Source organism: Mercenaria mercenaria, chromosome 3 (genome assembly GCF_021730395.1).
Source record: "Mercenaria mercenaria strain notata chromosome 3, MADL_Memer_1, whole genome shotgun sequence".
Classification (NCBI taxonomy): Eukaryota; Metazoa; Mollusca; class Bivalvia; order Venerida; family Veneridae; genus Mercenaria; species Mercenaria mercenaria.
This window is the reverse complement of record NC_069363.1, coordinates 18299764-18324399: the sequence shown is the minus strand read 5'-3', so window position 1 is coordinate 18324399 and position 24636 is coordinate 18299764. Positions and strand designations below refer to the sequence as shown.

General features: G+C 36.8%; 1 protein-coding gene across 1 annotated transcript in view; it reads left to right on the top strand.

The window, feature by feature from the left end:
• LOC123525344 (serine/threonine-protein kinase ATR-like) overlaps positions 1 to 24636 on the top strand; it is a 138499-nt gene that overhangs the window by 9841 nt on the left and 104022 nt on the right. The window contains exons 2-17 of the mRNA XM_045304311.2: positions 695 to 785; positions 3656 to 3756; positions 5949 to 6128; positions 7351 to 7521; positions 8406 to 8518; positions 10778 to 10866; positions 12135 to 12252; positions 12970 to 13109; positions 14053 to 14362; positions 16425 to 16564; positions 17310 to 17415; positions 20270 to 20370; positions 22244 to 22422; positions 22859 to 22926; positions 23788 to 23869; positions 24171 to 24265. Coding sequence (XP_045160246.2) covers positions 754 to 785; positions 3656 to 3756; positions 5949 to 6128; positions 7351 to 7521; positions 8406 to 8518; positions 10778 to 10866; positions 12135 to 12252; positions 12970 to 13109; positions 14053 to 14362; positions 16425 to 16564; positions 17310 to 17415; positions 20270 to 20370; positions 22244 to 22422; positions 22859 to 22926; positions 23788 to 23869; positions 24171 to 24265 — 2025 coding nt within the window. The 5' untranslated portion in view covers positions 695 to 753. The remainder of the gene's footprint in view (positions 1 to 694; positions 786 to 3655; positions 3757 to 5948; positions 6129 to 7350; positions 7522 to 8405; positions 8519 to 10777; positions 10867 to 12134; positions 12253 to 12969; positions 13110 to 14052; positions 14363 to 16424; positions 16565 to 17309; positions 17416 to 20269; positions 20371 to 22243; positions 22423 to 22858; positions 22927 to 23787; positions 23870 to 24170; positions 24266 to 24636) is intronic.

Sequence of the window (24636 nt, the reverse complement as noted above, 5' to 3'; positions counted from 1 at the left end):
GTGTGTATGGGTTTACACAAATACTTTTCCGATGTGTTATTTATGCAGAAATATGCATTAATGCAGTAAGCATCCTTATCAAGACATTTGCAATATCAATCCCAAATGTGTCATACAATGTCAACATTCTTGTTTAGCTCTTTCAGTGTCGTGAAAAAAAAATCATTAAAGAAATCATGGAATTTGTCTGAGGCTTTATGTACTATGTAACTCATTTTAAAAGGAACACTTCATAATTGTGCTTATGTTTCATATCTAAAAAATTTAAATCCTGTAAATTATCACAGAATTTATCTTATCTGCTGAAAAAGAAACTTTTGGGGAAGTTAGTTGATTAATTGAAGAGTAACAGAAAAATATCTTAGTATCACTATATGTCTGTTTAATATGCAGTTTAGTAAAATTCCATTTGCAGATGAAACTAAATAACCAATATAACTACTAATAGTTTAGATACACTTTCATATACATGTAACCCTACTTTACACGTGTACACTGACCTATTGGTATTTCAGCTTCTAGTTTGGATGTGTTGACAAGCACAGTAATCCTGTGTCACTTTTAGTCAATATTTACAGGTTTTCAATAAAGTAAGGTGCTTCAACATATCCACAGCAAGTGCTTGTGTCATATACAAAAGACCACTACTTTTTGATAATTTATTTAAACTATGATATATTTTTTGCTTTTACAGGTGTGCTGCTTTGGAACTGAGAGTAGCCTACAAATGAACTTGTACTAGGAAACAACAGAATGTTAGCAGAGAGTGTAGAATTCCTGAACAAGTAAGAATGATATATCATTGTTTTTGTCCTCTGACATGTAGCACAAATTCTCTTTAATTATGTGTAGTGTGTATAGCTAGTCTATTCAGGAAGTGCTGGCTTGATTTCATAATATTCCTAAGTGAAATGTTCCATCAAAGAGCATTCCAGAGCAACAGATAAGCTTTTAGAGAGAAATGGGTATTACCCCATCATTTGAGCCGCGCCATGAGAAAACCAACATAGTGCGTATGCGACCAGCATGGATTCAGACCAGCCTGCACATCTGCACAGTCTGGTCAGGATCCATGCTGTTCGCTTTCAAAGCTTATTGCGATTAGAGAAACCATTAGCGAACAGTATGGATCCTGACCAGGTTGGTCTGGAGCCATGCTGGTCGCAGACGCACTATGTTTGGTTTTCTCATGGCGCGGCTCAATTTTGGTTTTAATTGGGTATTGCCTCAAGTCATTAAGGTATTGTAAAACATACTGCCCCATGATGTTCACTTTAATTGGGTATCTATGCATTTTAATGCAAGGTTATGAAATTTGTATGCTTTCACACAGATGAAACTAAGAAGAAAGGAAAAACAGTAAATCTGTATGTGGGGACAACTATCCCTGGCTCAAATGCTAATTATGTCTCCCACCGCACAGTGGTGTGGGAGACGTATTGATTTACTCCTGTCTGTGTGTGTGTCTCAAATGCTAATTAGTTTCAGTTTTTCTTTTTTTGCCTCGCATATATTTCAGTCTCACCGGAATGTGCAAATTTCTGATAAAAACTTGTATACTGCAAGTAGTACATCCTCTAGTAGATCACTCACAATTTCATAACTCACACAACTTGAGATAATGTCTAAAAAAATTTAATATCCATCTCCCCATCTGAGACTGACTTATTACTCTTGAAAAAATCCTCTTGATTTTTTTCCTTCCAATTTCAACACTGTTTTGCCAACAGACACATAATTTTAAGGCCATAATTTATCCAGATGAAGAAATAGGATAGCTTTGGACTTCATCACTGTTAGGGAGTGCCCAAACTGATTTTGTAGAAATGTTTCTTGGAGGACCCTCCGCCAAAATTCTTCAGATGTTATGATTTTGTCTAAAACATTAATAATAGAAATTTCTTCTATTGAAATGTTCTATTAAATCTCTGGTTCTATTTGGAAATAATTTCACAGAATGTTTCTATGGGGACCTTCTTTCAAGATTGTTCAAATTCTTCTAATTATCGAAAAACCTGGCCACCAGGGCTAGAAATAGAAAACTCTCCAAAAACCCTTGTCATAGTTTGACAAAACCGCCTCGGTAGCCTAGTGGTAGAGCGTCCGCTTCGAGTGCGGGAGGTTGTGGGTTCGATCCCCAGCCGCATCATACCAAAGACGTAAAAAATGGTACTAGTAGCTTCCTCGCTTGGCGCTCAGCATTAAGAGGGTAGTGCTAGGACTGGTCAGCCCGGTGTCAGTATAATGTGACTGGGTGGGGTATCGTGTCACGTGTCTATGGCGTGATATTTCAGTGAGGCAGCACTATAAAGTTGGGCATTGTGCTCACTGCTACAAGTAGACACTGTAACTGAAAAATTGTTGAAAAAGACGTTTAACCCGAACACACACACACACACATAGTTTGACAAATGTTCCTGCAGTGATCCTATATCAGAACTATTCAAATTGTGGTCATCAATACCACTTTTTTAGCTCATCTGATTTTTTTGATTTTTTTTTAAATGATGAGTTATTGTTATCTTTTGATTGTCGTTGGCATTGACATTGCCTGGTTAAGTTTTATGTTTAGGTCAGCTTTTCTCCTAAACTATCAAACCTATTGCTTTAAAACTTGCAACACTTGTTCACCATCAAAAGCTGACTCTGTACAGCAAGAAACATTACTCCATCGTGCTTTTTGCAAGAATTATGGCCCCTTTTGGACTTAGAAAATCAGATTTCTTGGTTAAGGTTTATGTTTAGGTCAATTTTTCTCCTAAACTATCAAAGCTATTGCTATAAAATTTGCAACACTTGTTCACCATCAAAAGCTGACTCTGTACAGCAAGAAACGTTACTCCATCCTGCTTTTTGCAAAAATTATGGCCCCTTTTGGACTTAGAAAATAGATTACTTGGTTAAATTTTGCATTTAGGTAAACTTTTCTCAACGGTCGAAGCTATTGCTTTAAACTTGGAGCAATTATTCGCCATTAAAAGCCTACTTTGCACAGCAGGTACCGTAACTCTAAATTGCTTTTTTTCTTTTTGCAAGAATTATGGCCCCTTTTGGACTTAGAAAATCATGGGTATGACAATATTTCTATCATACAGAGACAAAAAAATCAGATGAGTGTCTGCAGCGCAAAACGGTGCTCTTGTTCTATTGTCTAGTGGAAGAATAGGTAGAGCTGTAACAGTTGCACTTGCCAGTTCATTGACGTCCTGATTTGATTAAGGTTAAGCTTGCATCTCCGCAACCACTAGAAAGAATGGAATGAAACACCCTTGTTAATGTCACTATGATGGTCTGTCATGGAATGCATGTTATCTCATTAAGCATCATAAGAGAGTAAAATTCTGTGACTCAGAATTGTTGCTCCTTTGATTCTTGTTTATGTCCATGTTTTCATTATTTTAAAATGTTTTTAGTGACAAGGCTTTTGAATAGTTGAGCATTGCTGTCCGGCTCTTGTTTTTGAGTTATAGCCACATTTTGCACTTTGAAATATTGCAGCTGCAATATGAATACAAATTTTGTCTAAAGATCCATGTCTATTTTTTTTTTAAATTGTTTTGTTCAATTTTCGGAAAAAAACAACAATATAATTCGTTCAAACATACGTCATACAATGTTGGTATGATTCTTGTTGGTTATTATTTTGGTTTTACAGTTTCAGGAAACATGGAGCGTCTGGCGGGAGTCAGAGTGTGTATGCTTGCAGAACATTCCTCGGACGTCTTGTTGAAAACTTCCTCACAGATATGGACAAAGGTAATAATTGAAAAGGCTGTATTAACAGGACTTGAAGTCTACAAGGGATTATTATGTTGTTTGACAGTGTATTCTAAACCAAGTTAATGTAGAACAGCAAAAAGCCTGAAATAATCAGCTTAAAACTGGAATCAACATATTTTTAGCTCACCTGAGCAATGCTCAGGTGAGTTTTTCTGATCGCTCGATGTCCGGCGTCCGTCGTCCGTCGTCTGTCGTCTGTCGTCTGTCGTCTGTCAACATTTAGCTTGTGTATGCGATAGAGGCTGTATTTTTCAATTAATCTTCATGAATATTGGTCAGAATGATAACCTTGATGAAATCTAGGCCGAGTTCGAAAATGGGTCATCTCGGGTCAAAAACTAGGTCACTAGGTCAAATCAAAGAAAAACCTTGTGTATGCGATAGAGGCTGTATTTTTCATTTAATCTTCATGAATTTTGGTCAGAATGATAACTTTGATGAAATCTAGGCCGAGTTCGAAAATGGGTCATCTCGGGTCAAAACTAGGTCACTAGGTCAAATCAAAGAAAAACCTTGTGTATGTGATAGAGGCGGTATTTTCAATTAATCTTCATGATATTGGTCAGAATGATAACCTTGATGAAATCTAGGCCGAGTTCGAAAATGGGTCATCTCGGGTCAAAAACTAGGTCACTAGGTCAAATCAAAGAAAAACCTTGTGTATGCGATAGCGGCTGTATTTTTCAATTGATCTTCATGAATTTTGGTCAGAATGATAACCTTGATGAAATCTAGGCCGAGTTTGAAAATGGGTCATCTCGGGTCAAAAACTAGGTCACTAGGTCAAATCAAAGAAAAACCTTGTGTATGCGATAGAGGCTGTATTTTTCAATTGATCTTCATGAATTTTGGTCAGAATTGATTGCCTTGATGAAATCTAGGTCGAGTTCGAAAATGGGTCATCTGGGTCAAAAACTAGGTCACTAGGTCAAATCAAAGAAAAACCTTGTGTATGCGATAGAGGCGGTATTTTTCAATTGATCTTCATGAATTTTGGTCAGAATGATTACCTTGATGAAATTTAGACCAAGTTCGAAAATAGGTCATGTGGGGTCAAAAAAAATAGGTCACTAGGTCATATCACGTTAAAACCTTGTGTATGCGATAGAGGCTGTATTTTTCAATTGATCTTCATGAATTTTGGTCAGAATGATTACCTTGATGAAATTTAGACCAAGTTCGAAAATAGGTCGTCTGGGGTCAAAAACTAGGTCACTAGGTCAAATCAAAGAAAAACCTTGTGTATGCAGTAGAGGCTGTATTTTTCAACTGATCTTCATGAAATTTAGCCAGAATGATTACCTTTATAAAATCTAGGCCGTGTTCGAAAACGGGTCATCTCGGGTTTAAAAACTAGGTCACTAGGTCAAATCGAAGAAAAACATTGTGTATGCAATAGAGGATGTATTGTTCAATTGATCTGTATGAAATTTGGTCAGAATGATTGTCTTGATGAAATCTAGGTCGATTTTGAATATGGGTTATCTGAGGTCAAAAACTAGGTCACTAGGTCAAATTAAAGAAAAATCTTGTGTATGCGATAGAGACTGTTTTTTTCAATTGATTTTTATGAAATTTGGTCAGGTTGATTGCCTTAATGAAATCTAGGTCGAATTTGAATATGGGTCATCTGAGGTCAAAAACTAGGTTACTTGGTCAAATCAAAGAAAAAACTTCTGTATGTGATAGAGGCTGTATTTTTCAGTTGATCTTCATGAATTTTGGTCAGAATGATTGCCTTGATAAAATCTAGGTCGAGTTTGAACATGGGTCATCTAGGGTCAAAAACTAGGTCATATCTAAGAAAATGCTTGTTTTATCGCAAGAGACCAATTTTTTGGTCCAATCTTAATGAAAATTGGTCAGAATATTTGTTTCCTTGAAATCACTAGGTCAAACATGTTTTACACTGTTATGGAGTGTTTCTTAGGTGAGCGACCTAGGGCCATCTTGGCCCTCTTGTTTTTTTTTTGGCATCTCTTTTTACTAGAGGTGGCTTTGTATGGTAAAAAAAGCTGTGTGGGTAAACTTCAACTGAAGTTTTATTTGTGTTTTAATTTTAATTTTGCTGCAAACATTTTGATGACCTGTTTGAAAACCATTTTTTCTGAAGACTAGTACTTTTAGTACTGATGATATTTAGCTTTTGTCTGTATGTGTTATTTAAGTCTCAGCAGCATTAAAGAAAGATGGAACCAGCAGCGAGTACACAGCACCCCTCCAGTTTTGTGGTATCTTCCTCAGGGACAGATCTGAAGTGTTCCTTCCTCCCCCACCCAGCCAGTCACCAAGTACTCCACCCCTGAATAGATCTGGTGACAGTCTTCAGGAGGATGACTTGACTCAAGGTATGTCGTCTGCTTTATTTTCTTTACCAGGTAGTTCCATATTTCACACCCCCATTAATTAAAATGTTTATCAATGTAAAAATTAAACATTGTTAACCTGTGCTCTATTCCTTGTAGTATAATTCACAATATTGAAAACAATAGATATTACAGGTAATAAAACTAAAACAAATGGATATTGTTATTCATCTTTAAAATGTTGCAATGTCATTTATGTTTACATATGTAAATTTTCGGCACCTTTGTAACTATCAGAACCATGGGTTCTGAGTTAGCTATTAATAAAGGTGGCTGTTCTGGCATCCGCCATCTTACAATTTACATGAATATTTTCTCCTCTAATTACACCAAACTAACAACATTGTAAGGTCCTCTCTAAAAATTTATTAGTCCCCTACTGGTTGAAAACCAGTTTCTGGGACTATAGGAATGCACTTTTCCATCCGTCATTCTGTCATTCCGTCCGTCCGCAATTTCGTGTCCAGTCCATAACTCTGTCATTCATGAAGAGATTTTAATATTATTGGCACAAATGTTCCCTGGCACAAATGTTCCCCATGATGAGACGACATGACTTGCACAAAACACAGACCCCTGGCTCAAAGGTCAAGGTCACAATTGGAGGTCAAAGGTCAACCGGGCTTTTTTCCTGTCCGGTCCATAACTGCCATCCGTGAAGGGATTTTAATATTACTTGGCACAAATATGCCTCATAATAAGATGATGTGTCATGCACAACTTTCAGACCCCTAGCTCAAAAGCTCAAAGGTCACACTTGGCAGTCAAATATTTACATGGAATGAACGGTCTATTTAATGTCTGGTCCATAACTCTGTCATTCATTAAGGGATTTTAATATTACTTGGCACAAATATTCCCCCTTCATTCACTTGTTTAAGTCCATTTCAGTGTCTGGTTGAGCTTGTAGTAGAAATACCTTTAAATGACTTTTCTCATGAACTGTGTCACAGAGTGAGAAAAATGTGCAATCAGTCCAGGGCTCGAACCCGGGACCCCTTGCTTATAGGGCGCGTGCTCTACCGACTGAGCTAACCGGCTGCCTGACACACCTTCTCCCCTAACGTGACCAAGTCTGTACCATGACAACTGCTTAGTAGATCTTCATCAAACTTGGCATCACTATTAGGTTGTCCCTTCACTGTGTTCCAGTATGGGTACTTAGTTATGTAGTCGATTATAAAGTTATTTTGACATATTTCAGAGTTTCTTCTGTGGTTCTTTTCAAGAATATTGGTTCTTCTTGGACAACAAAAATGTGCAGCACTGCATGGACGTACTGTTGACACAATACATGAAATACTTCAAGCTGTCTGTTGTAGAGATGGATTTTTCTATGGTCGTTTCTTAAAGGAACTTGTGCTGTGTATTACAGGTAAAATAAAACGTGTTAAGCAGAGAGACAGTTTGTACTAGATGTTGATCCCCCTGTTAGAAAGTTACATATTCTGTATCAAGGTTTTTCCTTAATTTCTCTTTAAATGTAAGATGTTATGATTGAGATTGTATATTATTCTAAAGAACTACAAGCTTGTTTGTTGGTAGTATTACACTGCACCTCCATATCTCATTGTTGGATTTCTACAAAACTTTATGGGAATAATCTAAATGTCCATTTGGTTTGAAAAAAGAAAATCTTGCCTGCTTAGTTCCATAGGAAGAACACAGATCTATGGATTATGGAGCCAGGAGTCTTCTGGTGAAGTATATGTTTTCCATGCCAATTTGGTAAAAGACATTTTGTCTGAAATCACTCATCCTCAACCTCTGCCTTGTGTGGAGAAGATGGCAGTTGCAGAAAATAGGCTTGTACTACTTCAGAATCCAGGAACACCTGTTACCTGCCCACCCTTACACACAGGCATGGGTATCAGACCTGGAATGGAAAAATATATGACCAGACAGCCTATTTTCATCCTAAATCAGTCCCAAACAAAAATATATGGTGAAATATGAGCCCCTTTCAAATTATAGATGGTGATTTGAGTTTCTTGGTTAAATGTTTTGTTTAGGTGCATCTTTTCTCAAAAACAGCTTTGAAAAATTGCACACTTGTTTATCACCATTAGGGGACAATGTAGGCTAAGAACCATACCTCTGCTATGCAATTTGTCATATGGCCCATTTTGTACTTAGAAAATCTGAACTAGCTTGTTTTATACCAGGTCAAAGACCCTGGCCTGTGTGCTTGCCTAACTAAAAAACTGTTGAAAAATAGGTATGAAGTATGTGTTAATTATGGATTGTCAATGATTGTAGACTTGGTTCGTGTTTCTGAAGAGATGTTTGAGGGCAAGATAGATTCTGACCGTCTTTCAAGATTTCCAGTAAACATGACAAAGGTTCTCCAGAGTCTGCAGGAGCCAAGCAAGGTAAACCTACAACATTTAGACACCTTGTATACTGGTGTTGAAAATCTGTAAAAATGTTCTTGTTAAAGGTAACCTGATTGTTGATAAATCATGACAAATGTTTAATGATGTTATCACTTAAGACCAAAATAAAACTGAAAAAAGTTTTTTTTTTTTTTTTTTTTTTTTTCTAGTTTGGGCTTATTTAAGAATTCAGACATTCTACTAACTTTGAAAATAATGCTCAGGATTGATAAATTTTCAGTTATTATCCCCTATCGAAAGTGGAGGGATACAGATTTAGTGTCCATACCACTGTTCATCTATCCAAAATGGAAAATGCTTTTGATCAAAAAAAATATTTTAACTAGAATCAACAAACTCAAATTATTATTCATTAGCACACGTAGTATTATTCCCCTTGACCAGTAAAGCAGGATTTTTTCCTGATGATTTGGTACAAAATAGGGGCATTTGACTGTTTAAATAGCATATTGGATTGATCATGAAACTACACAAATGTAGATGATGGTGGGCATGCACATCATCTGTCAGGATCTCTTCAGTAACTTCAGAGTAATTGCCCTTTGTTTTACAATCCATAATTTCCCACATTACAAAGTAATACATCGAAGGATCTTCATGAAATGTTATACAAATATAGATCACCATAGTATGGTGGGGCCTGCTCAACTTTTGTCAGGATCTCTTCAGTAAATTCATAAATTCCAACAAAAATTTGTAAACACATTGATTGATCTTCATGAAACTTAATTCAAATATATAGATCGCAATAGGGTGGTGATGGTGGTGATGCAAGCGCAAGTTTTGTCAGGATCTCTGCTGTAACTGCGGAGTTGTTGCCTTTTAATTGTTATATCTTTCAAGATAACGCCCCTCATTCACAAAACAACCTATTCCGTGGGGTTTATAAATTCACTATATATTGCTTGTGTAATTATAAATCATTTTACATGCTCATTAATAATTATAAGTGGTAATTTAGCTGTTATAAGTTATACAAATGCCCAAAAGTCGTTTAGCTTTTTTGAGGATATTGCTAGTAGTTCAGAATTTGTCAGTGATGAAAAATTCCCTCAACAAGTCATGAGGCATTTTATTTGTGATTTCAATGACATTAAGATTGATTGGCCTATTAGGCCCATTAGTACTATATACCCATCAAATCTTTCATCCATTTCCTCTGTTACTTATAAGTTTTTGCTTCAGAAGCGGATTAGTGTTGGTCCAGTGAATATTTTCTAACTATGTATCAGATATCAGATGCTAAATTTATAACTAGTTGGTTGAAAATAAGTTTTAAACTGGTTTACAAAAGTAAGGTTTGAATTATACACAAATACAGTTCTGAAACTTTATTTTGACCTGTAGCTTTAAAGTTTGAGACAAAGAAGTGGAATTTGTTTGTATTTGGTCACCTGTGGTTCATAGATAGCTAGGTTTTGCTGTATATTTTAAGTCCCCTCCTGCAGTTTCACTGGAGGGACTTTTGGCTTGCCCCTGTCTGTCCAACCACCAGTCCATCACACAAGGTGGAATCCTAAAATTACTTAAAAAAGCACATATTTACTCATGAAACGTGATACATGGAAATATGTAATATGCACATCTATGGAAAAAAGATGTGTTTGCAATAGCAACAAATAGTGAAAATTAAGACAAAAATGCGGCAGAGAAGGATCCTGCTGTTACATAAGAAGTACAAGATAGTTTTTCATGACATGGATATTATGGAAAGTTGGTAATATGGGATTATGCTTGTCTGCTTATTTTGTTGCTATGTGAATGAATGTGGTTGATATGGCAACAGAAGTCCAAAAATATGACAAAAAGTAGATTTTGTGATAACTTGAAAAGTATTGGAGTCAGATAGGTAGAAGACAATGTGGAGAATATGCTCATTATTTTATTCCTCTCTTTTGTTTGTCCATTTGTCCTTCTGTTCTGTCAGTCACAAATTTTGGGTTCTGTCATAACAAGAGATTTTTTCAGGAAACTTTGGACATAGATAGAAAGCAATATGTAGAATATACATATTTTATTTTGTCCTTTGTCAGTAAGTTTGCCCATCTGTCAGTCCATCTGTCAGCCACAAAAGATGGATCCTTTATTAACTGTAGAAGTTCAGGGAATTTTTTCTTAAAATATGACTTATAAATATAAGTTAAGTTTAATTTGAATAGTGCAGTTCCCTTCCCCCCTCGGGTAAGAGATTTTATTGCTTTGCAATAGCCTTGTATAATGTAAAATCTGTTTCAGAGAGTAGAAGTGTGTGAAGTTACCCTTTCTGCTGCTAATTTTACTGTGGATGATATTGACTGCTGTGAGCTGTTACAGTTGAATATCACGTAAGTCTTTGTTATGAACATTTTGTTTAAGGGTTGCTTTTTCCAACAAAAGTTCTATAAGTGAAAATGCTGATGCCATTGTAAATGATAGTGAATATTCTTGTGAGAACATGTTTCAGCAAAATTAAACACCCTAAAAGATAAATTTATCAAGAAAATAAAGACTGAGCCGTGCCATGGGAAAACCAACATAGTGGTTTTGCGACCAGCATGGATCCAGACCAGCCTGCGCATCTGCGCAGTCTGGTCAGGATCCATGCTGTTCGCTAACAGTTTCTCTAATTGCTATAGGCTTTGAAATCGAACAGCATGGATCCTGACCAGACTGCACGGATGCGCAGGCTGGTTTGGATCCATGCTGGTCGCAAAACCACTATGTTGGTTTTCCCATGGCATGGCTCAAGTGGCTTAGCGTGGTAGCAATCTAATCTTGTCTTAAAGGGATACTCCGGTATTTTTTCAAGACAGAGATTCTTGATTTATCTTTCTTAAATTACACTGCTGATTAACAGAAACAGAAAGAGGCTGTATTATCAAATTAAATCTTGTTATGATAGCCACTTTATGACTACGTGAAGTAGGAAAAACATGAGAAATTGTCCAATCAATAATCTGATCATGAAACTCTAATTGTCTTACCTTGTCTGTAATAAAAATGAATTATACATTTGTATTTAAAAAGAAATGTGCAATTTTCAAGTGTTAACCTGGCATATGTACTAAGGTTAGGTTAGCAAAATAATGAAAATTGTTCACTTATATTGTCAATGTAAGAAATACTCTATTTTAATGAAGCATGGCTGTGAAATATAAGAAACATTAATTAGGATCTTAACTTTTCACCTTGTATTCTGCCAGCTTATCCTTTTTACAAAACATTTTTATACAAGAGTGTTATATTTCAGTCCAGATGCTTCAGTATGACTTCAAAATTTGGGAGTTATTTTGCTTGCACATTCAGATGATGACAGCTATTACAAATCCATGAGGAACATGAATTGGGCCGCGCCATGAGAAAACCAACATAGCGGCTTTGTGACCAGCATGGATCCAGACCAGCCTGCGCATCCGCACATTCTGGTCAGGATCGATGCTGTTCGCTAACAGTTTCCCTAATTGCAATAGGCTTTGAAAGCGAACAGCATGGATCCTGACCAGACTGCGCAGATGCGCAGGCTGGTCTAGATCCATGCTGGTCACAAAGCCACTATGTTGGTTTTCTCATGGCGCTGCTCAATTATATTTCCGCCAAACTTGTTCTCTTCCAGGAAAGTACTAAGCAAGATAACATCAGATCTGAACAAATTCTGTCTAGAATCTCAAGTGAATGCACTGTGGGCTAGTTTATGTTACCATGTTGAGGAAGGAGATGTGGCCTTAAAAACTGTAAGTCTCTATTAACTCAGTTTTTTGTTCTGACTGAATTCACATAGGATTGTGTTTTGTTTTATTTTCATAGATTGCCTGTATGTTAGAGACATATACATACACACCTCTTGTGTCTAGTAGAATCATCTCTATCTGAAACTAACACTAAAATAGGCTGTTGGTATTAATTAGTTGTTGTGGTATTGACAAACCACATTTGATTGATTATACATTAAAGTTGGATAGTAGATATTGTCAGATGTCTTATTTTCAAGCAAACTATGTAGATATATAGCCCCCACCCATACAGTTATGTTAGATTTACCCTTGTCAGTAAGCCTGCACATTTGCCTTTATTTTTTCACACATTTAACCTGAAGTCATCAAACATAGGATTGCTATTCAATATGTGAAGTTGTACACCTCGGGGTTGTTTTGGATTTCACTCAGTAAGACTAGAGTTATTGCCATTGACAGTCAAAAATTTGCATAATTTAAGAACCTAAAAGTTTGTTTTGCAAGTATCTTAAAAAAGTATTTGACTTAGAGTCATGAAACCATATATATAAGAATATAATTCAGTATGTGAAGTGATGCTTCTGAGATTTTGTTTGGGATTTCATTTTGAAGAAAGAGACCTTGGGGTCATTAAAGTAAAAAAGGTAGAAAATTGTCTTCAGTTTCTCTTATCTTGTGTTTCTTGATGAATGTTGTTTGATCCACAAATGTTTCTAGGAATCTTTGAAGCTGTTGGGAGGTCTGATCAAATACACAAAAGTACCTCAAGAAGTGGAGGAATATTTCATTGGTTGTCTCACAGCCATGCTGGAACTACTTTCCACCGGTTTACCACTTGTCGAAGATGTCACCCCAGAGTAAGTTGTTACAAAAAGTTTTAATTGATGTTTTTGTATTGTATTAACCTAAGCATATAATGTATGCATTGTTAATTCTATTGAGACTTGTAATGTTCAGCTTAAATATGTTGCCCCTTAAAAACAGAAACCACACAAAATATAACAATTATGTCAAATTATCCCAAATCAGTTCTTTCTCTTTAAAATACTGTACAATCTTGAATATTTATGTGTGTGTTTGAGGGTGAGGAAGCAGGTTTTCATGGATTTTGTGATTGAGTACATGAAATCAAATGCTAAGGAACAAGTAAAATTCTCATAGATATAATGCTCAGTGGTTGAAATCCACAAAATGATATCCTCGTGAAACAACTGCTTTGGCATAAACCATGAAATTTCATGCCTACAAAATTAAATGATTCCACAGTACCCAGAAACTTGTCAGAACTTCCTATTTTGGTCTTCAGGCAGTCTTGATATTACGGGTTTCACTGTATTGTGAAATCTTCATCATTGGTTGAACTCAGGTCTTGTCTGTTTGCAAAGTGAAAACAGACTCATTTTTCCAGTAAATCAGAAACCAAGGAACAGATAAACTTCATCTTTAAACTTTAAAATTCATAAATTTATATGACACCAATGCCATACATTGGTTGGTAACAGATTTAAACAGGTTCACAGTTGTTCTTGATGTCATTATTGCCAGTGTTGTTGTTAACATTGGGTAGAATGCACTTTAGCGGTCCCCGGAAGTTTACAATGCGCATGTGCAGCAAGTTTGGGGTGTGGGGTAAAGCGGGGGTGTGGGGGCAGCAGCCCCCAAACATATTCATCTCAAAATAAAGTTACCCCTTTTAACTTTTAATATTTAAGACATTATTAAAATACTATTATTATAGGGACCACTAAAGTGCAAGTGCTCCTAAGTCTACCTTTAATAATTTTGTTTCTATTTGTATAGAGAAATACAAGATTTAGAAAGGGCCGCTGCATCAGTGTTTATTGGTTTGGTTATTAGGAGTAACTGTGATATCCTATCATCTTACCAGACAACTCTACACACTTTCCTGTGTAAAATGGCTGCCACATTTGAATCTAATGGTTTATCAAAACTGCAGACGAGGGAACTGAAGTCTGCAGTGAGTGTTGTACTGTGTGAGATACAAGATCAGCTCACACCGCAGTATCTCTTGAGCTTGGCGTGTAAATCTTGGAGGAACCAGCTTATTGCTGCCTTGGTCAGCGAATTAGGCTTCTCTAATGACCTACAGGTTCATATCTTTAAATCATCTTTTCTAGTGTGCATGATTAAATTCAGTTAGTAAGTCCTTTTGTCTGTTTAAATTCCAGTTGCTTCTAAACAATAACTGGAGAGTGCTTTGGGCTTAAGTTTACTCTTTTTTTTGAGAAGTTGTTTATGTTTTAAAATGGAAGCTGTTTTAGTGAGTTACCATTTTTAGCTCACTTGAGCATGAAGTGCTTGGGTAGTGCTGTTTTGATCACTCGCTGTCTGTCGTCCATCTGTCTGTGAGTCCTTGCTTTTCGTCAAACAACATCTCCAACAAAACTGTTTGGTGGAAGTTGATAAAACTTGGCCGTTCTTGGATGGTCTTCTACTAAAACTGTGCAAAGAATTTTGTTCTATGCAGAACCCTGTTTGAGACTGCAATGGGAAATAAAAATTTTCAAACATCTTTTCCTCCAGAACAAAGATAAAAGGTAAGGGTACATTTCCCTGAAGCACTGAGCACCCCAAATAGCCAGAGAGCCAGGCATCACAGTGTAGGGTCACTACCAAAAGAAACTTAAAAAACCCACAAAGCTCAGAGCTTAGCTATTTGGCAAGTAGCTTTGTGTAATGTTGGTTCACAAGTTCATTCGATTCATGCCCCGTAGGTCAAGATTGACCCTATCCATGGGGGTCACTTGTTTTACATTGACTTTTGTTAGAAAAAACTGATATTGCATGTTAGATCATATGTACATGTTGTTACACCCTGGAATGTGTAAAAATCATGAACATTTGCCTTTTATATATTATATGTTAAAACCACCAATTGAACTTCATGCAGCATGTACCATTTTGAGTCAGGTGAGTATTAAAGAATCATCATTGCATTCTTGTTTTAGTAAATTTTTTATACCCCCACAAAACGAAGTTTGGGTGGTGGTATATAGGAGTGAGCTTGGTGGTCGGTCGGTCGGTCCATTGGTTTTGTGGTTGCCAGATGATAACTCATGGAAGGTTTGACCGATTTGAATAATTTTTGGTACAAAGGTGTAACATCAGAAAATACAGATCAAGTTTAAATTTGGGGTCAATAGGTCAAAGGTCAAGGTCACAGTGGCCCTGAACAGTTAAACCTATGATCATATATTTTGATACACAGGTGTAACATCATGAAATACAGGTCAAGTTCAACTTTGGGATCTGTAGGTCAAAGGTCAAGGTCTCAGTGATTCGGAACAATTAAATGGTTTCCGGATTAAATTTGAGAACACTTGGGCCTAGGATCATAATTTTTGGTACACAGATGTAACATCAGAAAATACAGGTCAAATTTGACTTTGAGGTCTGTAGGTCAAAGGTCAAGGTCGCAGTGACTCAGAACAGTTAAACGGTTTCCAGATGATAACTTGAGAACGCTTGGGTCTAGGATCTTAAATTTTTGTACACTGGTGTAACATGATTAAATACAGGTCTTTGACTTTGAGGTTAGTAGGTCAAAGGTCAAGGTCACAATAACATGAAACAGTTAAACAGTTTCCGGATGATAACTTGAGAACGTTTGGGCCTAGGATCATGAAAATTGATAGTGAGGTTGGTTATGACCAGCAGATGACCCCTAATGATTTTGAGTTAAGCAGGTCACAGGTCAAGGTCACAGTGACCCGGAACACTTAAACGGTTTTCGGACAATAACTTCACAACACTTGGGACTAAGATCAGGAAATTTAATAGGGAGGTTGGTCATGACCAGCAGATGACCCGTAATTATTTTTGGTTCCAAAGGTCAAAGGTCATTTAAACCTTTTCTGGACAATAACTTGGGAACACTTGGGCCGAGGATCATGAAACTTCATAGGGAGGTTGATCATGACCAGCAGATGACCTCTGTTGATTTTGAGGTCAGTAGGTCAAAGGTCAAGCAAGTGCAGCTTTGACATTGGCTTAGTTCTGTGACAAGGCCATATTGTGGGGGTATAATTCGTCACTCCCATGACAACTCCAGTTTCATTATATTTACACCAAATGATTCAGGAGATTGTCTTTTTTTATTATATTTATAAGACACAAACATTGAACAGATTAATTATAATTTCTTCTTGCAGTATCTAGTTGGACCATTAGTGAAAGCAGTCATGTGTGACTTGTCTGTAAAATGTACAGATGATGTAGGAGCTAGGGACAAAATTTCAACCCGTGATGATGATCATACCCCAAAAACTGGAGGAAAGCTTTCAAGGAAGAGGTAGTGTCTATACACAAAGTCAGTTAAATCTTAAAAGTATAGGTTTTGGCCCAGATATAACACAACAATTTTATCCATTGTCATTTCTCCTCTGCTCCCTTCTCCCCTTTTGCAACCTGTGTCCAACTTCAAATGTTGAATATGGGATCAAATTCCCATTTGCATTTCTTTCTCTTCTAACCACATCTCTTTCATGCAATTTTCACTTGAATGTCATCTTTTTATGCCCCTGAAGGGAGGCATATTAGTTTTCAACTGTCCGTCCGTTCGTTAGTTCGTTCGTCACAACCTTAACTTTTTGCATGAAGGCACTTTACTCGCGAACCACTGCACCCAGGACCTTCAAACTTCACATGCTGATAGTACTTATTGAGAACACGACCCCTACTGACCTTGGGGTCACCAGGACAAAGGTCAAGGCGCTGCGGGGGCATTTGTCACCATTAGTGACAGGTCTTGTTTCATATTGTTCTAAACTCTTCCTTCTATTTAAAAATCGCAATTCTGAAATTATCTCTAACCTTTACCCTGCTAAATTTCTAAAATGGACTGGTCCATCATTCAATTTGGGCAGTACCACTTATTATCCTAAGGGGGTGTTCACTTAAAATTTAGTAAATGAATAGCGAACAGTGCAGACCATGATCAGCCTGCACATCTGTGCTGATCTTAGTCTGCACTGGTCGCAAAGGCAAAATCATTTGCCACCAGCAGGCTAAAGGTTAATAAGGTGTTTGTAATATAGGAAGCTGGATAATGGATCTAGATCTGTGATGAAGATAGAGGGACTAAGCATTACATACAGAGTAATGAAATCAAAGCTGAATACATTCCTGGAGCAAGATATACAGGTAAGAAGTACTTCCTAGAATTGAATCTCAACTGCGTAATTGATGCTATAACACATACCGAAATATATGTCAAAATTATTTACTTTTGCCCACAACGATAAATAAAATCATTATTCCTCAACACATAAACAGCTTTCTCTGTTTAAGTCCCAAACAAATATTCACATACAAAGTCACACATTGTGAAATTCAGTTCTATCAAACATCAGGTAGCAAGATGTTTTATCAACACATTAATGCAAAATGAAGTAAGATCTATTTAATACAAAAGGACAATACTGAGATTTTTATTTTATTCTGACACCACTTAGATATTGTCCTGATGATATTTTTTGGCACTGATAGATATTAGACAAATGTTAGCATTTAGAATTAATTATGTCTCCCCCAGGAGACATATTGTTTTTGCCCTGTCCGTCCGTCCATCTGTCCGTCCGTACGTCACACTTCATTTCCGAGCAATAACTGGAGAACCATTTGACCTAGAACCTTCAAACTTCATAGGGTTATAGGGCTGCTTGAGTAGACGACCCCTATTGTTTTTGGGGTCACTCTGTCAAAGGTCAAGGTCACAGAGGCCCGAACATTGAAAACCATTTCCGATCAATAACTAGAGAACCACTTGACCCAGAATGTTGAAACTTCATAGGATGATTGTACATGCAAAGTAGATGACCCCTATCGATTTTGGGGTCACTCCATTAAAGGTCAAGGTCACAGGGGCCCGAACATTGAAAACCATTTCCGGTCAGTAACTTGAGAACCACTTGACCCAGAATGTTGAAACTTCATAGGATGATTGGTCATGAAGAGTAGATGACCCCTTTTGATTTTGGGGTCACTCTGTCAAAGGTCAAGGTCACAGGGACCTGAACATGGAAAACCATTTCCGATCAATAACTAGAGAAGCACTTGATCCAGAATGTTGAAACTTCATAGGATGATTGTACATGCAAAGTAGATGACCCCTATCGATTTTGGGGTCACTCCATTAAAGGTCAAGGTCACAGGGGCCCGAACATTGAAAACCATTTCCAGTCAGTAACTTGAGAACCACTTGACCCAGAATGTTGAAACTTCATAGGATGATTGGTCATGAAGAGTAGATGACCCCTATTGATTTTGGGGTCACTCTGTCAAAGGTCAAGGTCACAGGGGCCTGAACATGGAAAACCATTTCCGATCAATAACTAGAGAACCACTTGACCCAGAATGTTGAAACTTCATAGGATGATTGTACATGCAGAGTAGATGACCCCTATCGATTTTGGGGTCACTCCATTAAAGGTCAAGGTCACAGGGGCCTGAACATTGAAAACCATTTCCGGTCAGTAACTTGAGAACCACTTGACCCAGAATGTTGAAACTTAATAGGATGATTAGTCATGCAGAGTAGATGACCCCTAACGATTTTGGGGTCACTCTGTGAAAGGTCAAGGTCACAGGGGCCTGAACATTGAAAACCATTTCCGGTCAGTAACTTGAGAACCACTTGACCCAGAATGATGAAATTTCATAGGATGATTGGTCATACAGAGTAGATGGCCCCTAATGATTTTAGGGTCACTCAGTTAAAGGTCAAGGCCACAGGGGCCTGAACATGCAAAACCATTTCGAATCAATAACTTGAGAACCTCTCGACCCAGAATGTTGAAACTTCATATGATGATTGTTCATGCACAATAAATGACCCCTATTGTTTTTGGGGTCACTCGGTTAAAGGTCAAGGTCACAGGGGCCTGAACATTGATAACCAGTTCCGATCAATAACTTGAGAACCACTTGACCCAGAATGTTGAAACTTCATAGGATGATTGAACATGCAGAGTAGATGACCCCTATTGATTTATTAAAGGTCAAGGCCACAGTGGCCTGTTCATGTAAAATCATTTTTTGGAAATAACTTGAGAACCACTTGACCTACAATGTTGAAACTTAATAGGATGATTGGACTTGCAGAGTAGATGACCCCTATTTATTTTGAGGTCACTTGATCAAAGGTCAAGGTCACAGAAGCCTGAACAGTGACTTGAGAACTACTAGGCCAAGAGTGTTGAAATTTAGCGGGATGATTGGACATGCCAAGTAGATAATCCCTACTACAGCCAACCATCAGTGTCTCTTTGACTTTTGCTCCTGACCCCTATTGACTTCTTGCCTATAGGACTTTGCATTGGGGGAGACATGCGCTTTTTTACAAAAGCATTTTCTAGTTATATTGATAGATGAATGTATATGTATGTAAAATAGATACTTATTTCATTGATTAATATCTCTAGTGACGACCCTAATCATTTCAGATTGTGCATTTCTCCAGTCTGAGTATGTTTGCTGTGATAAATTTCTATTTGAATTTGTGCTACTATTTCAGATACTTTATAAATATAACTTTTACATAGAAGGCGATATTGGAAATAAGTTGCATGTTTTCTATGTGCTCATAATATGTCACCTTCTAGAAATAAAGCTGTTATTATTAAATTACTAATGTGGGGCATAAGAAATATTTCCCCTGTCTGTATGTGTGTTTAAGTTTATGTCTTTAGAAGTGTCCTTCAAAGGATTTTGTTGTACATAGTGGGTTTTTGTAATACGTTGACGTAAATGACTAGCACTAAAAGGACATTGGTAGGCAAAACCCAACCCAAACTTCTAAGTAATAACAATACACACACTTGTTTGTGGTAGCATTGGACACATTTCTCGTATGTACAGTTGCAATAGAAATAAAGAAACAAACAAGCTAACTAAACACAGATAGTATAGATGATGTATATATTGCTGATTGATAGTCTGACGTATGAGGGCTTTGACTGGAATAGGGGAGGTCAGTGTATGTGCTATATTTATGTAGGATGATATATGTAAGAAGATGGATGGCATACAGACTGTCTTGGAGATTGTTTCAACATGTATACAGCTGTATAGTGATAAAGTGGAGACTGCGAAAATCAGGTAATACTTAGGTATTTTTATATAGAATGTAGAAAACATTTCAGTACTTCATTTGCTCTTGATTAAGGTTGTGTATAGTTTTATTGGGTCTCTGTGGCCAAGTGGTTAAGGTCGTTGACTTAGAATCACTTGCCCCTAATTGATGTGGGTTCAAGCCTCACTTAGGGCATTTAATTCTTCATATGAGGAAGTCATCCAGCTGGGTTATTGAAGGTCGATGGTTCTACCCAGGTGTCTGACCCTGATGAAATAATGACCAGAGGTCCACCTGTTGTCTTCCTCCATCAAAGTTGGAAAGTCACCATATGACCTACAATTGTGTTGGTGCATCATTAAACCCAGCAATAGAACAAACACAAAAAATATACAGGGTTCGCACAGCCTTGAAGAGGCCCGGAACTCTGAATGTTGTCCTGAAAAGTCCCTAATTTGCATTAAAACCCCTAATTCTTCCGATCTTCGGCCCTAAATTTCTTTAAATTGGCCCTAAATTGAGTCACCGCGCCAAATCTGTCAAGTTCTAGTTTTTCGTATAGAATTCCATCTTTCTGTTGTAAGAACAGTAACATATTAGCGATAAAATCTGGAGACATCCAGTTATTGAATGATGGGGATATTTGTTTTCAAAGGCAATGTGTGAACGGCATACGTCAGTCACGTGATTTGCAAGGGACTGAGCATCTGATTTGGTAGTCGGGTATGCCTGTTTTTCCGAGACAGGCTTAGCCGCAAACAATGTTGGACAGTTGAGGTCAAATGAGTTCATCAGTAATTTTTATGACATGAAACCATGCATAAAACTATAATATATCTGGAGGAAGAGGTTCTTCGAGAGCACCGAAACTGTTAAGCTAGAAAAGTGAATTTATTAGTCCAAAACGAAATACTTAACCGAGGTGAAGCAGTATTCAAGTGAAATTATAGGTAGCATGGGATATTGATGCTGTTGTAGTTTTGGTGCGCCAGTACATCTGTTCGGGGTAAATATCAGTGTACGCCATTTAATAGCTGGTATGTCTCGAACAAATCGGCCCTTCATTAATGGCATCGAATCGTCACAGCTTGTGCATCGCTGTTTAGAAATACTATAAACCTTTGTTGAATAAACTTGCATCATGGGCAAGTTTGTGTATGTAATCCAAACTGGTCATGGTCTTACAGCTGGGGGATGAAAGCAGAAGATAAGTACAAAGTGTATTGTAAATGTTGCAAAAACTTGATCAATTAATGGGGGAAGGTGCTCTATAATCGCAAACGTAAACTGCATTAGCGATCAGATTCTTTGAATTTCCAATCGAAAGATTTGCAATCCCCACTCCCACAGCCTGCAAAGAATAAGATCTTCATCCAGTGTCAGTGTAACAGATTTTGCTACAAAAAATGATGTTTTGAAAGCGGAGGTTCTACGGACACTTTAACAAAAAACTGTTGTCAGTCATAACCCGTCTAAGTCAAATGTGGAGAAAAATTTCTCTCTTATCTCGAAATCAAGTGCACTCAGAGAAGAGGCTAAGGAAAAATCTGCCCTTTGTGCTAAGCTGGACTCAAATAAAAGAACTCAGAACAGTGTGATGAAATAGAGGTGGATATAAGAATTGTTATGCATTTTCTGAAGAAGTTGATAAATTGAGATACAGCCCTAAATATTGGTATACTGTCCCTGAAAAGTCCCTAAAAAGTCACTGAAAATTTCCATGAAAAGTCTGTATGGACCATGATATGTAATTTTACATTTATTTTGATATGCAAATTGGAGAAATTAATGTAAGGTTCTGTTTTGAAAACTAAAGCTTTCTTGCAACTCTACACCTAGCCAGAAATATTCTGTTATAATTTCACAAGATGTATATAGATATGTAATATGTATTTGCAGGCAGACAGCTGATTTCTTGAAGTTGACGTCATGGTTGAGTATGGAATGCTGCAATGAGATCTGTGGATATCTGTTCCGTGTATTACAGTATCTTACCGTTTCCGAGAAACCTCCCACAGAAATAAACAAAGGCTTTGTATCCATAGTGAAAACCGTAGGAGCTCTTCTTGTTGTACAAGGTAAGAAGTAAAAGTCTTGGCATTGATGTTACATTGTGAAATACACCTCGATTTATATACACACTTGATTAAAAAAGTGAGTTTGTGTTGACATTATCAGCTACCAAGTATTGAGAGATGCCATTGACTTATAGCTTGACAATAAATAATTGCTTTGTTTCTTCAGGGTTAACTGCTTGCATCATGTACAGTGATAAAAAGAGCATGATACTAGCAAATAAATGGAAGATGTAACTCTAACAGACTTTCCCTTTTACTTGATGCTGTATAAGATATAAATGTGGAAAACATTGTCTTTGATATAAAAGAAATAAAAGTTTTCAGTACAATGTTTTCGATAGATTCTCGTAATTACTATGTTTCATTTATTTGAAGTGCTTATATTTCTAAATCAGGACAAGATACAAATTTTTAGCTGTTAAAACATATATTTTAGAGAATGTAGAGTATGACCCTGACATGTACCAGACATTTGGATGGATTGCATCATTGCCATGGTTACTGGTAAGATAGATTTGAGCAAGATTTTCTGCTACAGTGTTGACAGTTGACAATCAGTTTTAGATTGACTCTGAATTATTTTAAAAGTGTATCTTGGTTTACCATTCAGTCACATAAGTGTTTTGCATGTACGCAGGTTTCTCCAAACCTACTAAGCCAAATAATTTCAAACTTCACATGCATATGGCATTACAAGATGACCCCACAGGGCAAGTTACATAATTCTAGCTTTTCTTTTGTCAACATTATGCCCCAATTTAAGTTAGAAATGTTTGTTTTGCAGAACTGTTTTGGGAACTACTAGGCCAAATGCTTTCAGACTTGACATTGTCTCAGCATAATGACGCTGGTTCAGTTACATAAATGTAGCTTTTATTCCATTGAAAATATGTCCCTTTTAAAGTTTTTAAACATAATAGTTTTGTTAGTTATTAATTGTAAGAATGTTTCTGAGGAACTACATGACCAAATAATTTAAGATTCTCCACCCATCTTTGGTATCCTGAAAAAAACTCATGAAATAAATTTAATTACTCAGGCTTTCATTTTTGCAAAAGTATATCCATTTTTCAAGTTAAGAAAATTTGCTGAAGCTGTTGTATGTAAGCTAGTATTAGGTAGAGTGGCTTTAGTATGCTGTTATAAGATAGCTCTTGTTATCACTTTAAATTTATATCCAAGTAATATTAAATTTTGTTAAAACAGGTATGTTAGATACTTTTTTACAATAGAAGGTTACAGACATTTCTATATGTGGGCGAGTGGTTAAGGTTGCTAACTTCGGTTTACATGCCCCTCACCAGTGTAGGTTCTAAACATATATATATATCCATTCCAAAACTTTGGTATTCTATTATGCTACAGAATGATCCTTCATGGGTAGATCTGAAGCCTGTCAATGCCAGGGATATTGTGAAGATAGCAAGTGCACTTGTACCCAAACTGGGTAAGTACAGTTTATGTAACTTTTGCATCTAATAGTAGTTTATAAAGAAAATTTTGATAATTGTGTATGAAAATTATTGATGAAGATTTAGCAAGTTAAATTGAAAGGAGATTAAGATCCACATACGTGAGATAAACAGTTTGTCCATAATTCATTGTTAGAAGTACAAGTGCTTTCAGTGCTTTAAAAATATTCAGTAGGAAGTGTCATGTCAACTGTAATAGGCAAACAGTTTTGCAGTCCTGATGTGTTTACAATAGTTGTGGTAAATCTGTTCTCTAGTATAACGTCCATATTTCAGATTGTGCAAGTAATTGTGAATGTTTGAATGTACTTGCTTTGTTACCAAAAGAAGTTGCAGCAAAATGGAGGGTACATGTATTCAGACAGGCTTTGGTAGGAAAATTTCTTTTTGATTAAATAGTTATATATGTCAAGAGTGTAAATTTGCAGTGTAGTACAGTGTTAGAACTGAAACCAGTTCTAGACTTCCATATAGGGTTATGGTATGAATTACAAAAAAGTTAATCATCATTTATCTTCCAAGAAGCTTCTGTGTAACCCTTAGTATGCTTAGTTTGTTGTAATGTCAAAAGAGAAGTCAAGAAATGCTTAATAAGACAATGTTTCTGCATTCGGCAATGTATACTAATACATTTACAGGTCTAGTTTATGAAATATGGTGTCGTGGAGTTGTCAAAAACCTCAGACTTGGAATCTATTGCCCTTCGCCATGAGGTTCCAAACCTTGCTTAGTAATGGGGTGT